General features: G+C 45.4%; 2 protein-coding genes across 6 annotated transcripts; one reads left to right on the forward strand and one right to left on the reverse strand.

The window, feature by feature from the left end:
* Positions 1-545: 545 nt before the first annotated feature.
* On the reverse strand, positions 546-13042 carry bag5 (BCL2 associated athanogene 5). Of its 4 annotated transcripts, none has more exons than XM_029001332.1 (4): positions 12212-13042; positions 4996-5308; positions 2970-3613; positions 546-1254 (listed from the first exon to the last, which is right to left on the reverse strand). In XM_029001332.1, exons 2-4 carry the CDS (start codon positions 5269-5271, stop codon positions 726-728), a joined length of 1449 nt encoding a protein of 482 aa, XP_028857165.1. In that variant the 5' UTR covers positions 5272-5308; positions 12212-13042; the 3' UTR covers positions 546-725. The 4 variants fall into 4 exon arrangements, with proteins under 4 accessions (XP_028857165.1, XP_028857155.1, XP_028857145.1 ...); XM_029001322.1 differs by lacking the exon at positions 12212-13042 and adding an exon at positions 9079-9145; XM_029001312.1 differs by lacking the exon at positions 12212-13042 and adding an exon at positions 8604-8936.
* coa8 (cytochrome c oxidase assembly factor 8) lies at positions 8492-12019 on the forward strand. 2 transcript variants are annotated; one of them, XM_029001343.1, is made up of 5 exons: positions 8492-8680; positions 10761-10958; positions 11054-11117; positions 11188-11278; positions 11730-12019. In XM_029001343.1, the coding sequence occupies exons 1-5, from the start codon at positions 8555-8557 to the stop codon at positions 11860-11862; spliced, it is 612 nt and encodes a 203-aa protein (XP_028857176.1). In that variant the 5' UTR covers positions 8492-8554; the 3' UTR covers positions 11863-12019. The 2 variants fall into 2 exon arrangements, with proteins under 2 accessions (XP_028857176.1, XP_028857186.1); XM_029001353.1 differs by lacking the exon at positions 8492-8680 and adding an exon at positions 8794-9752.
* Positions 13043-13087: the final 45 nt, after the last annotated feature.

Here is a 13087-nt window from a genome sequence, read left to right on the forward strand (position 1 = left end):
GCACACCAATAAATATCCAAACAGTAATTCTTTTGTTCCCTGTTCTCTTGGTCAATGTCTTCCACACTGGAACTGTGGTCCGATCTAAAATCCACAGAAGGATGTTTAACGGTTGAGAGTAGTGAGGAAGCCTTGGGGTTGGTGTACGATACAACACACTGTTTAAGCTACATCAGACTTTTTTTTCCTTTATGATAATTGACGCTGAATTGCCTGACGTTTCGTGTGCTGTAAATCAGTCCAAGAGGCCATTATAAACACGGCCCACAGAGTAAACAGCAGCGTGTACGAAACTGGTGAAAATTGGTTCCACCCAGGCATGTGTTCTAACAGGAAGTTGAAAACAGGTTTGGCAGCAGAACAGGATTTAGCACCACACACACATCACAAAAGGGAAGAAAAAAAACAACAAAACCCAAATTTTTCATAAACTTCACACAGTGCACACAGGGAACTCATACTCAGTAAAACTCAGAATATTTTCTACTGCAAAAAAAAAAAAAAAAAAAAAAAAACCCCAGCTCCTCTTCTCTCAAATTGGTTGCGAGGACAGCAGGAAAACAGGTGACTCAAAAGCAGCTGCTGTAGTGCATTCTGGGATTTGGAGTCAGCGTAGGAGTCTTATGTACAAACAAAAATCACTGGTGTTCAGAACACAGAACCACAGAAAACGGTGGGATAATGCCTCTTTTTTTTTTAATTATTTCTTTCTTTCCTTCCTTCCTTCAGTACTCCCACTCATCCGTCTTCATGTCCAGGTAGCTGAGAATATTCTGAGCGTATTTGACTGCCTGCTTGCGGGCCACTTTGGTCATCTGGTCCCCCTGGGGATCAACCGCGTCCAGGGCCAGCAGCTGTTTGGTCAGTAGTTCCTCCAGCACCATGTAGCTCTTGTCCGCCCGCTTGCCGTCGAAACCCAGCACCTGCGCCTGCAGCTCTGAGAGACTGGCCAGCACACGCCACACGGCAGCATGAGAGGGATGCTCCTCTGCGGGCGACTCCTGCCGCCTGCACAGAGCCTCGTAGAGGTCCAGGTAGGTGATGACGGCCTGGACCTCCAGCACAGCCCGTCGCCGGGCCTCACGTATGCAGGGGTTACGGCCTGTGTCCACCTGGTCCAGTTGGTTTAAAAGGCCCTGTAGCTCCGCCCCCAGTCCGGCCATTCCCTGTCGTAGCACCTCCCCGCGCAGGATGTTGACACGCCCCCGGATGGCCTCTATTTCTCGGATGGAATCATTTTGGGCAAGGTCATATCTGAAAAACAGTCAAGGCAAATATATATGAAAAATAAAATGTACTTCGTTCATACACTGCCTTTTACAATCACATTCTGAAATGTCTATCCTGGTCAAAACAACAAGGCGACATACAATCAAATTCAGATGCCACGCCCACTACGGCTCATCACCATCTTGATTAGACTCATTTATTCTACTGTGCTGAAATCAACACAAATGTTATGCACACATTATAAAAAAAATATCCTGTTGAAAACATCATAGCTTTGCTTAAATCGTTGCAGTACAGTACAGATGAATCGTCTTTTCCTATGAACATGGTTGGGGCTCTTTAGATGTAAAAAATTCCATTGACCCTAATGAAATAAAATGAAAAGTAAAAACCAGAGCACTGAATCAAGTCACACTGAACATTCCCTTTTAAAATATGTGAATTTCACCAGGATTGTCTTCCACAAAACTACAGTGTGGTTTGAGAAACAACTATTGCAAATTAATGTGGCCACTTCAAAATGAAATCATGGACTTCATTTCTGATGAGCCAGTATTCAAAATCTTCCTGGTGACAGATACAAGTCATGATCAAACTCTGCTGTCTAAGTTGCAGGTAAACCACATCATCATATATAATCTATATTATATAATAAACAGAAAATATTACATAATGTGAACTGTTTACATGGGATTTTAATGAATTCTTCATTAATACTGCATAAAATAATATTTTTTTTTGTCCCTACATTTTGTAATTATCTGTGTGCCATACAGGCTCTAACCCCCCATGGGTCTTCCTTATTGGGTCCATATTAAAAGACCACTTGTTGTCTGGGAAGAGCAGACAGCAAACTCCTATTTGGATGTGGCAAAAAGAATCATCTACACAACATGAAGACCTGTGATTGTGTAACATGGGGGAACACAATGAATCAGTGGCTCCACTGTGCCGGTCTCATGTTATGGAAAATAAAAAGGCTCATATTGAAAGTGGAAAAAGGATTGTAAAGAGGAGAATTACATTTGCAGTTGTATTACAGGTCAGCCCAAGCCTGTCAGTTTTAACACTAACAGAGACGCCTGAAATTCAAAACCTGCAATGTGACCTTGGAAAACAGGCCATGATCATTAAAAGTGGGTCAGTCATGTGACCTAATGCTAAAGTATGAACAAAGGGGTACTACAGGGCACCCACATGTTTTAAAACAGGAGGCTTCTATTAGAAACAACAGACAATTGGGGGATAACTGTGTCACTTTTTGCATTCGAATCCTTTGGATACTTACATGAATAAATAAATATTATTACTTATCCTGTGTTGCATGGATGAGGTGCACCCCCATCCTAAATTCATTTGAAAGAAGTGCTATTCAGGTCATTTGTGAACACTGAGTTCACTGAGTTGAGTGAATGCTGAAACGAGCTTGAATTTAAACAATGTCATTAAGTGAAGTGATTGTCAGCACACGGTGCACACAGTGAACTGTGTCCTCTACATATAACCCATCACTCAAAGTGAGCAGTGAGCAGCCATGGCAGGTGCCCGGGGAGCAGTGTGTGGGGATTCGGACCGGCAACCTTCCTTAACCGCTAGGCCACCACTGCCTCCAAACACATGCATTTGAATTTGAGTGAATGGCTTTTTGCCATTCAGTAAAGGTCCCACCGAGACTCCGAGTCCAGAGTGCTAACCATTACATCTTGGAACCTTTCATGTGCGATGAAAGCCCACCGTACCTGCGTGTGTCGTCTCCCTCCCCCTCCAGGTCGAGGTGCTTCAGCATGCCGTTGATCTCTTCCACCACCTGCTTGCGGTAGTTGCGGACGGCCGCATTGCTCGACACATCCAGCGCGTCGAGCTCCACCAGAAACTCTGTAAGGACCCGCGCCAGGTGGGTGCAGCTGTCCCGCCCGCTGAGCCCCATGAGCAGGGCGATGAGCTGACACCGCGCGCCGCTGACCTCCACCATGACCTGGTTGATGCGCTGCACGGACGCGTGCGTCTGCTCCGACAAAGGCAGCGGAAGGGTGCGCATGCGGACCCGCCCCTCCAGCACCTCCTGCACGGCGCAGACTCGGGTCAGCGCCCGGTACCGGGCCTTCCGCAGCGGCACGCTCCCGCCGGTCTTCACCTGCGCCAGCCGCATGGCCACGCCCTGCACCCCCTCCACCAGCTCCTCGCCGATCTCGGACGCCACGCCCGCCCGGTGGGGCTCGACCACGCCTGTGAGCAGGAGAGAGCGAGCCTCCTGACTCAGGTCCTCGATGGCCAGGCGTGACGGGTGCGTGGCGTTGCCCTCCAGGTACCGCAGAAGGCCCTCGACCTCGCCGGCTACACGTTTACGGGCCTGCTGCAGTTCGGGGCGGCCCTCCGTTTCCACCTGCGCACAAACACACATACACACATTTAACCCCCTTGCAGAACAGTACCTGTTGTGCTGGCCTAGACCCACGCAAACCGTTTGAAGATCTTCAGTGGTCCATTAAAGGAAATGGTTACATGGCTTTCAAAACTTGAGACACTTTCAGTAACCAGGCAGACAAACACCCCACACACTTACCCTTTAAACATACACTGCTGTAAATGCTGCATTCAGCCCACACACACACACACACACACACACAGGCTACAGAGGCTAGTACCACGCAGGCATTTCATCTCAGGACGCTGACAGAACAGAGACAGCCGACAGCAGAAGCAGGTCTGTCCCTGGAAGCAGAAATGTGTGGGTATGGGCGGCATGTCGATGTGTCTAAATGAAAAGCGGGAGCCAAGTCTGCCTCAGCCACGAACCCTTTAATCAACCACCTACTCGCCTTTTCTGCTGCTGCCTGAGATGGGACTACTGTTGTCATGCCAAAATAAGGACCAGGATATTGGTACTACTTTAAGTAAAGTGAAGTGAAGTGATTGTCACCTGTGATACACAGCAGCACAGCACACGGTGCACACAGTGAAATTTGTCCTCTGCATTTAATCCATCACCCTGAGTGAGCAGTGGGCAGCCATGACAGGCGCCCGGGGAGCGGTGTGTGGGGACGGTGCTTTTCTCAGTGGCACCTCGGCAGATTGGGATTCGAACCGGCAACCTTCTGATTACGGGTCCACTTCCTTAACCGCTAGGCCACCACTGCCCCATCAAGTATCACAATACTAGCATTTTTTTGCAATAATCAGGCAAATATTACTAGTTGCACGACAACATTATACAGGTCACACAGAAATACAACAGGTCCTTCACTTCTGGCCATGTTACTGGTTAGATGTTTAGAACTAGTTATCAGTAATCTATGAAGACAGCACTACTATAAAAGGAAATTAGCATGATTACTCTGTACTGGGTACAGGCATGGAATAACCTCCATAAAGAGTGGGAATAAACCTTATTTTACAAAAAAAATCAAACATTTAAAAATGTATACCTTACTATAGTGCTGATTCCGACCTAAAGTTCTGGCCAACACAATTTAATTAATAATTGCTTAATAACCAGACAAGCATGAGTTCAAAGCAAGAACTAAGTAATATTAAAACCCAACACATTAAGACACATAAGGTGACGTAACAAGTTGATTAACAACTATTGGTCCTTTAACATTTAAATATTAATTAAAAACACATCACTAAAAAAAAACAACTATAAACTCACATCTACAAAGTTTGAATGGTGAACACTACACTACTGCTCTTATTTCTATAGTTATTGTATTGTTAAGCAGGAGATGTGTGTATGTGTGTGTGTGTGTGTGCGCCTCTCTGCACCTTGTCAGCCTCCAGCAGCAGACGGGTCAGTTCACGCTCTAGACGCCGGTATTCCCGATCACTCTGCAGGCCACTGAAGGAGCAGACCTGAGGGCCGAGCCCGGCCACCTCCCGCTGCACCTCATCCAGCCGAGACAAAGCTGGGTGCTGTCCCGGGGAGAAGCCCCCTGCCTGGGGTCCCGGACCCTGGAAGTGCTGTTGGAACGCCTGGAACTGCTGGAAGGGCCCAGGCTGCTGCTGCTGCTGCTGGTGGTGCTGCTGCCCGCCATGATCCATATTTCTCTTCCCGCCGTCAAAGGGCTTCCCAAACAGGCTGAAAGGGTTGAAAGTTAGAGGAAGGGGAATGAGCAAAGAAAGATAAAATATTTGGAAGACAAGAACAAAGGAAAAAAAAAACCCACATAAAGCATGGAATAGTGATGAAGGTAGAAGAGGAATGAAGAATGCAACAAAGCAAGGGAAACAACACAAAAAGATCATGAAGTAAACTTTACTTCTTGTGCGTCAGCCCGGCATCAAACATAATCACTTTAGAAAATATGACCTCACCTTATCAGTCTGTCTGTGTGTGTGTGTGTGTGTGTGTATGTGTAAGATAAGAGGAAATTCAGCTCAGCATGAAGCGACACAGGCACACACAGACAACTCCCTGATGAGTAATTCTGACTCAGACCATTTTCCTTTTTTTTCCCAGAAATCTCCACCCTAAGTGGAAAGATCTGAACAATAAAGGCCCAACAAAATCCTCTCCACGAATGACTAGGGAATTCCATGAGCCAGCAGAAAACAGGGTGGCTCTGGAACGAGATGGCCTTTTAGAGAACAGCTCTGTGACACACAACCTAACCAGAGGACAATTAAAAAAAAAAAAAAAAAAAAACATGAAATGAAATCCAAAGCCAATGCTCAGCAGAGGCACAATTACGCTCTAGTGTTATGACACTGATCAGCCTCAGCAGCGTCCAGTCATAACCATGTGTCTGATTAACAAAGCTATGGTAGAGACCAGCCAAAATCTGAGTATCCTTTAACACTACAATACTATTAACATTGTTGTTCAAAATCACATTTTAAAATAATCGAAATAAACCCCTCATTCACGACCACACATCTTTCCAAATGTAGATAGCACTGTCATTTCTGCAATTTCTTACACAAATTTTGAATTTTCTACACACATGTCTGTACTAAATTGGTTGCAATAAATCTCATTGTACGTGTGTATGGTGACAATCAAAAGCATTCTATTTTAAATACACAAATTGTGATTAGCAATACAGAAGGCCACTGTCCACTTGCAGAAGTTTTCAAACTGCTTGTGTGACTTTTGTCATAACATTATATTGAACTAGTAGTAAAGTACAAGATGTACTATATAGTAGTATATAGGAACTGCTATATATAAATGGGATGTTTTAGGTGCTGATACAAATTTATCGTGTTGCCTAAGGTCACCGTCGCCCAACTCCACATCCATTCCCACCTGGGCTGCTGTTGTGACGTCACACATACTATTTGAACATGTGCGGGGTGCTTTCAGAAAGCTGCACTGTTGTATGGGGTCGGCGTGGCTTTGAATAGCGAACGAGTAAGCAGTGAGGTGTGGTGTTCAGACAAAAACCCAGTGAATAAACAATAATACATATAATAATGCAATAATACATACTCTGCCACGGAAGAACAGTAGTTAGCCCCAGACTAACTTTAAACCAATCGTTGAAACTAATTTACAAGCAGCGAGTCATACGGAAAGTATAAACTAAAGACCAGAAGTTCATGTTTGCTGACCATTCATTTACCGCACAAGGTTGACCCGACTGAAAAGTCTACCTTGCGTTCCCCGAATACAGTCTGGAACACGGCAGGAACGGATCACAGACTAGAGTGAGACCGAGCAGCCGGTCTCAGTTTAGTCAGTTGGTAAACTTGGAGAGAATGACATAATATACTGTTGCATCAGCCTGTGTACCAATAATATAAATGGCATAATTTTTTTTTCTTGTAATCGCACATTGTAATTGTGCAGCGCTGCACTTGTGAACCCGGAAGTGTGCAGCGCACCGTGGCTGGTGGTTTACTGACAGATTGAAGGCTTGTCTCATTTGATTTAGAAAATGCAGGAACAATCTTTTCCCTCCTCGGTGGGCTATTCCTGGTTCTGTAATATCAGAGAAATGTTTATTATAAGGAGAACTCCCACTCTCAGATCACGTCGGACGGCGAGTGTAGAATTTTGCCATCGAGCTCCAAGGCCCACCCCTTCCCTATTTCTGAATGTGGCTTAGTGACTTGTGGGCCAATTGTTGGTGTGGTTGAGAGTGAACTCTGCGCTCTGAGCTGCGCCTCTCAGATCTAGTGCCCAATCAGTAAGAGTACTTGATTTGTATTTTTTCCCCACCCAGCCACATTGGTACACCGGAACTCTGAATCGTACGTGTCACACCTGTTCATAGTTCCGACCACTAGTTATGGGGATAAAGTCCTGTGCATCATGTAGAGAATCGTCCATTAACCTTTTCGATGACAATCTATCTACTGAGTTGCAGAGATTTCTGCTGATGTTGGCCAGTGAGCAGCACGTCGTCCCGTCTCAAAATACCACGGTGTGTAGCTGAAGGTACAGGTAGTACAGCAGTTGCAGTGTACTCTACTCTGCCCTCGCACTGCCCTTTCATGAGTAAAGGCTAGCATCTATAGTGACACGGTGTATGCAATGGATGGGACAGCCGCCACAGACTGGACACTGACACAACGATGATGATGATGAAGATGATGGCTCATTCTTTACTCGTCTGCACTTTACAGTCCTGGGCTAGGTGTGAACGGAAAGAAAATGCCCGCAGTTGTGTAACCAGATCGCTAAAAAACATACACGTCGCGCGGGATAAGAACAGAAGAGGGCACACCGATCAGCTGTTCACCAGGAGTCCGCAGCATTCTATGCTATGCATTCTATTCTCCAGCGCCAAAAATGTAACACACAGGGCCTTACAGATCGCAACTGGATGAACCGAAAGGTGAAGATGACGTCCTTAAACGAGCCTAAATATTGAGCCTGCCTGCACCCTCCACTAAACCCACTGCTTATAAAATGCCCTGGCAGAGATACGGTGCCGACATCCGATTAATATGTGGCGCCCAGATGACACCCGATTACCAGGTTCCCTGGCATCGGGAACAATATGCAGCCTCTTTGATTAGGAGATGCTCTCAGCTTGCACATATGTAGCCATACGCCGGCATGTGAAATATGCCCCCACCCACCCACCCACCCAGCCCACAGACGGCGGATCAAGAACTTCACAGAGTCACATCACGCTTCTTTAACCATAAAGGTGGGGGTTCCGGCGGTACGGGGAATGATCGGAGGTGGAGAAAAAAAAAAAAAGGCTGTTCTGGAAAACTCCACCGCGCGTCGCGCCGAACTGATCTGCCCACCCACGAGACCCCTGACGTCCCCAACTCCGGCCGCGCCAATACGCGTTATAACGTGACGCACGGCGGTGCGGCGGTGGGAACAACGCCGTCGTCGGCTTTGGTTCAACCGTTTTTACAGAAGATGCAGCGAGGACAGAATGTTGAAAATAACAATAAACCACACGCCTCACCTCTTCAGAACGCCAAAGACATTCGCGCACATCCCCGAAGAGGCTCGTTTCCGTCAGCTGTACCGGGAAAACATGCGGTGCGTTCACCTCGCGCTCCGGTGACCGCCGAACGCGCACAGACACACACACACACACACACACACACACACACACAGCTGCAATGCCGCCGCCCCCTCCCACACACACACACACACACACCGGACGGGAGGGGTCTCCAGCCAAGACAACATACTACTACCAGTCGTAGCTGATTATTCATCTAATTTTATAACTACGGAGTAACGTTATTAAAACGTTTTATTAGAAGCGACTTCAACAATGACTGACACGCGCACTATAATACATACACAAATCTCGCTAATAATCCGCCTGGACGGGGCGAGGGGGGGGGCCGGGGAGGCAAACCCCACGTTTACCCACCCTACCCCAGGCCCGCGGCGGGCACCGGAGGCCGGGAGGTCCAGACGGCTTTTACCTGCACAACCAGCGGACAGCCATGAGCGCGGTCGGTTACGGCGAATAAACACAAATCAACGTACAAGTGCAGCAGGAAGGCGCCCGGGTGGCCAAACAAGACTAAACCTCAACCGGCGCCGGCCTAACACTCGGCTTGTTCTGCTTTAGCGTGCTTCTTAAAGGCTGCTACTACTCTGTCATTTTTTTAATCTTCTGGAAGCATGCATGGCATGATAAAAACGTGTTTATCGTTATTAACATGTTAGTGTGTAGTAGATAAATTAACTTAAAACAGTTCGTCTTAATCACAACTAATACGGCACATCATATTATAAGAAAAAACGTGTTTTATTAAACTGAAAATGTGTAATTTTGTTCTATTAGTAGAAAGGTGTAGTACGGAACTGGCCAATACACAATTCTGTGTAAGTACTTGGTCGTCCGTCATAATCCCCGTACCGGAAGTGGATAGGGAGGTCACGTGTTTCCGACAGCGCCTGTGTTGTGGCCGGGCCGTGTTGTGCACGCTTGTCTGATTGCAAAGGTCGTAAAGGTTGTTAAAACGCACAGATAATGAGTTTAACCATAACTACGGCGGTATTAAAAAGGTCGCCATGCTCGCGCTACTCGCTCAGGTCTCTCCGCTGCTGGCACAGCGCGAATGAAACGCAGAAGCAGAAACCGCGAGAGCAGGTAGGTTGCAGGTCCTCTCGATCTGTACCTGGCTGCTCGTTTTGTTGATGGCAGCGAGGTACAGGGAGACTTGAAAATGATCATCGTTACGCCCTTCCGAAAGTGTTTATTTGTATTGTATGCTATTAGATTTGTATAGGCTGTACAAGCGTTCCACATGTAGATTCTTGCAATGTCAGTTCAATCACAAATGCCAGCTTGGTGGCAAAATTACGTTACTTCTAGTTCATGGACATAACTTTTGTTTTCAGAATACTAGGTGTGCTGTACTAGGCCAAGGTTTGGACACAACTATCCTGAAGAATCAGTGTTTGTAAAACTGCTCCCCTTGGATAAGTTATCCCAGTCTTGGCCTTTATTATTTCTGCCTAATAACTAATTGAGTTGGTGCATAAACACAGCTAGATGTGATAAAAAAAAAAAAAAAAGCCACCGTTCGTGAACTCACGCAGGACCTGGGTGTGTGGGTCGGTACCTCGATCCGGCCGCCATCTCGTCTTTCCAGTGAATCAGGTCCAATGGTTCAAACTTATGGTTTGCTTCAAATGTGGCACTAGAGAATGACAATGTCATTCTTACACTGTACTGTACATAAACCACATACAGTGAAGCTGCTTTGAATGCCATTTTACAATTAAAAAGTAACATGAACCAGAATCCAGAATAAGTCCTTGAATTACATTTACAGCATTTATCAGATGCCCTTGTCCAGAGCGACTTACAATCAGAAATTACAGGGACAGTCTTCCCCTGGTCTTGCTCAGGGACACAATGGTAGTAAGTGGGATTTGAACCTGGGTCTTCCGGTTCTTAGGCGTGTGCTACCCACTAGTCTACTACCACTCTAGGCTACTACCAATTCAGTGTTTAATTTTATCCTACTCATCTAACTGTCTAGTTTTATTTGAAGGGGAGAACTATATTATGACCTGATACTGCTTCAAATTGCTGTATCAGGTATTAGTCTAGAGAGAGACATTTGATTGTGTATTTGCTTTTTCGTCCTAGAAAATCCAGTTCAGCCCATCTTCCAGTTCTAAGCATGACTGGATTGGTCCCCCAGACAGACTGTCAAATCTGCGGCCAATCATATATCATATACCTGAACAAGAAACCCCATTGGAACGGCAACTAAGGCACTTGAGGCAAGAGACAGAAGACTGGAACCATGCGTTCTGGACCAATCAAAATGTGGCATTTAGCCAGGTTTGTGTTTCATTTTATTTGACAGCAGAGGGCAGCAGTCCATCGCTTGAAGACCAAGCAGAATGTGAACATGTGATATCTGTTTGTGCTTTAAGGAAAAAGAAGATTATATCCTGTTACAGCTGAAAGCAAAGGGGTTGTCTGAGAGGGATGAAACTGGTGAGCAACATTTTAATCTCTTAAAAGCTCATGCATATCTAGATTTTTAATTTTTTTTTTTGTGTTCAAGGGAGGAAACGAACTCTAAATAGTGAGGAGATGGCTGTGTTCTACAAAGACTTTCTGGACAAGAACTTCCAAAAGCATGCCAGCTACAACAAGTATGCTTCTCATATCAATTTTACTAAATGAATAATACATTCAATGTGCTTAACATATACCAACCAGCCAGAACATTAAAAGAACGGACCCGTGCAGTGAATGTGGGGTGGGGTACATAATGCCGCAAGTCATTATTTGTGATTATGTTCAGTATGCATGTGTATTTATGTGTTTTGTGTTTACTATTTACAGAAAAGAGACAATTAAATCATTAATAATTTGCTAATATGTAACGATAGTGAAACATGCAGAGAATGAAGAATGTGGCCTGGTCTGATAAATCACCTTTCTTTTAGCACATGCCCTGTTTACCTTGGGAAACTATGCAAGCAGGATACATTATGGGCACTTGGAAATATATAATATAATAAGGAAGTGCTTTGTCTTTTGCTTCCAGCACTGAAATGATGTTGTTAAATATTCGTGTATTTTCCTTTGTTCCCTGTGCAGAGAATGGTACAGGCGCAATTTTAGAATTACGCTGCTGATGGCAAGAGTGGCTCTACAGAACACGCTGAGGACGCTCATGGGAAAAGGACGGGGGAAGGAGGAAGGGAGGACAAGCGGAAGATCCACAACATGATATCCCAATAAAGTCTCAAAAGGAACAATTAACTCTCTGTGTTGGATTTTACAGCAACCACATGATCTGATCACACTTGGAAAAGCTCCAAAGCCCAAATCTCTGTAAATGTCTCCTTGTATGTCTGTATTCAAATTAAAATGTTATTTGTCATGTACAGTCATGCGCGGTATGTTATGCAGGTAAAAGCTTTTGCGTCTGCTGTTGACCTCAAATTTACAAAAGATAATAATACAATAGAGCAGAAATATATATTTAAACATAAATTATATATAATGTGTCGATGTGCAAATGTTCCATATGTGAGTCTAAGTTGTTTGAAGGTGCAGGAATGTATTAGTGCTCTGACCTGTCCTATGTTGTGTTGGGGTTGAATGCTCGTATAGCCTGCCGGAAGAAGCTCTGTGTTGGCCTTCAGGGAGCGGAAGCGCTTCCCTGATCGCAGCAGAGAGAACAGTCCATTTGGGGGGGGGGTCCTTCACTATGTTTCTGGCCCTGGTCCGGCACCGCTTGCTGTAGATCGATTGGGGGAGCTAGGTAGAGCTCTGTAGGGCTTGCCTGTCCTGCATGGTGCAAACTCCATGGTATAAACTCTACCACAGGCATTGTTATGCATGATAATCTGAGAACATAATATATATTTCCAGAGTCTGCTGATCTCCTGAATTGTTACATTGAGACCATGTATTACTTGCATTATGTCAAACAAAACTGCTAGTGTTTGGCTACATGCACCTACGTGTTACATAATCATAATCCTATTATTTGTTGTAACAGTATGTTAAAGTACCTGAGTAATGTGTAGTCAACACGATTTGTGCACATTCAATTCAGAGTTAAAAGTACAATGTCTACGATTTAGAAATGGGGGCAATGAAACAAGCGGCAGTATTTCAAAAGAAAGCCATGAACTGCTTTTTCAGACTTGTAGTGAACAACTGAGCCTTCACACAGCTGTGTGGCGTCTCCACGCACAAAACTGTTATAATCAGCATTTCACCAAATCCGGATTTTCCTCCCAGGTTTGCAAGGAGTAAAAGTCGAGGGACAAGGTGGACGGACTGATTTACAATTACAGCATTTATCAGACGCCCTTATCCAGAGCGACTTACAATCAGGGACAGGGACAGTCCCCCCTGGAGACACTCGGGGTTAAGTGCCTTTCGGGGACACAATGGTAGTAAGTGGGATTTGAACCTGGGTCTTCTGGTCCATATAGGCGAGT

This window comes from Denticeps clupeoides, chromosome 1 (assembly GCF_900700375.1).
Source record: "Denticeps clupeoides chromosome 1, fDenClu1.1, whole genome shotgun sequence".
NCBI classification, from domain to species: Eukaryota; Metazoa; Chordata; class Actinopteri; order Clupeiformes; family Denticipitidae; genus Denticeps; species Denticeps clupeoides.

Excerpts from the sequence above, each read along its gene's own strand:
- coa8 (XM_029001343.1), top strand. The coding sequence starts at position 8,555 with ATGCAGCGAGGACAGAATGTTGAAAATAACAATAAACCACACGCCTCA. Across the intron at positions 8,681-10,760 it reads CTGTACCGGGAAAACATGCG|AAAATCCAGTTCAGCCCATC; the intron begins GTGCGTTCACCT and ends TTTTCGTCCTAG. Across the intron at positions 10,959-11,053 it reads AAAATGTGGCATTTAGCCAG|GAAAAAGAAGATTATATCCT; the intron begins GTTTGTGTTTCA and ends TTGTGCTTTAAG.
- bag5 (XM_029001304.1), bottom strand. The coding sequence starts at position 5,768 with ATGGAATTCCCTAGTCATTCGTGGAGAGGATTTTGTTGGGCCTTTATT. Across the intron at positions 5,309-5,544 it reads CACACAGACAGACTGATAAG|CCTGTTTGGGAAGCCCTTTG; the intron begins GTGAGGTCATAT and ends CAACCCTTTCAG. Across the intron at positions 3,614-4,995 it reads TGCTGCTGGAGGCTGACAAG|GTGGAAACGGAGGGCCGCCC; the intron begins GTGCAGAGAGGC and ends GTTTGTGCGCAG.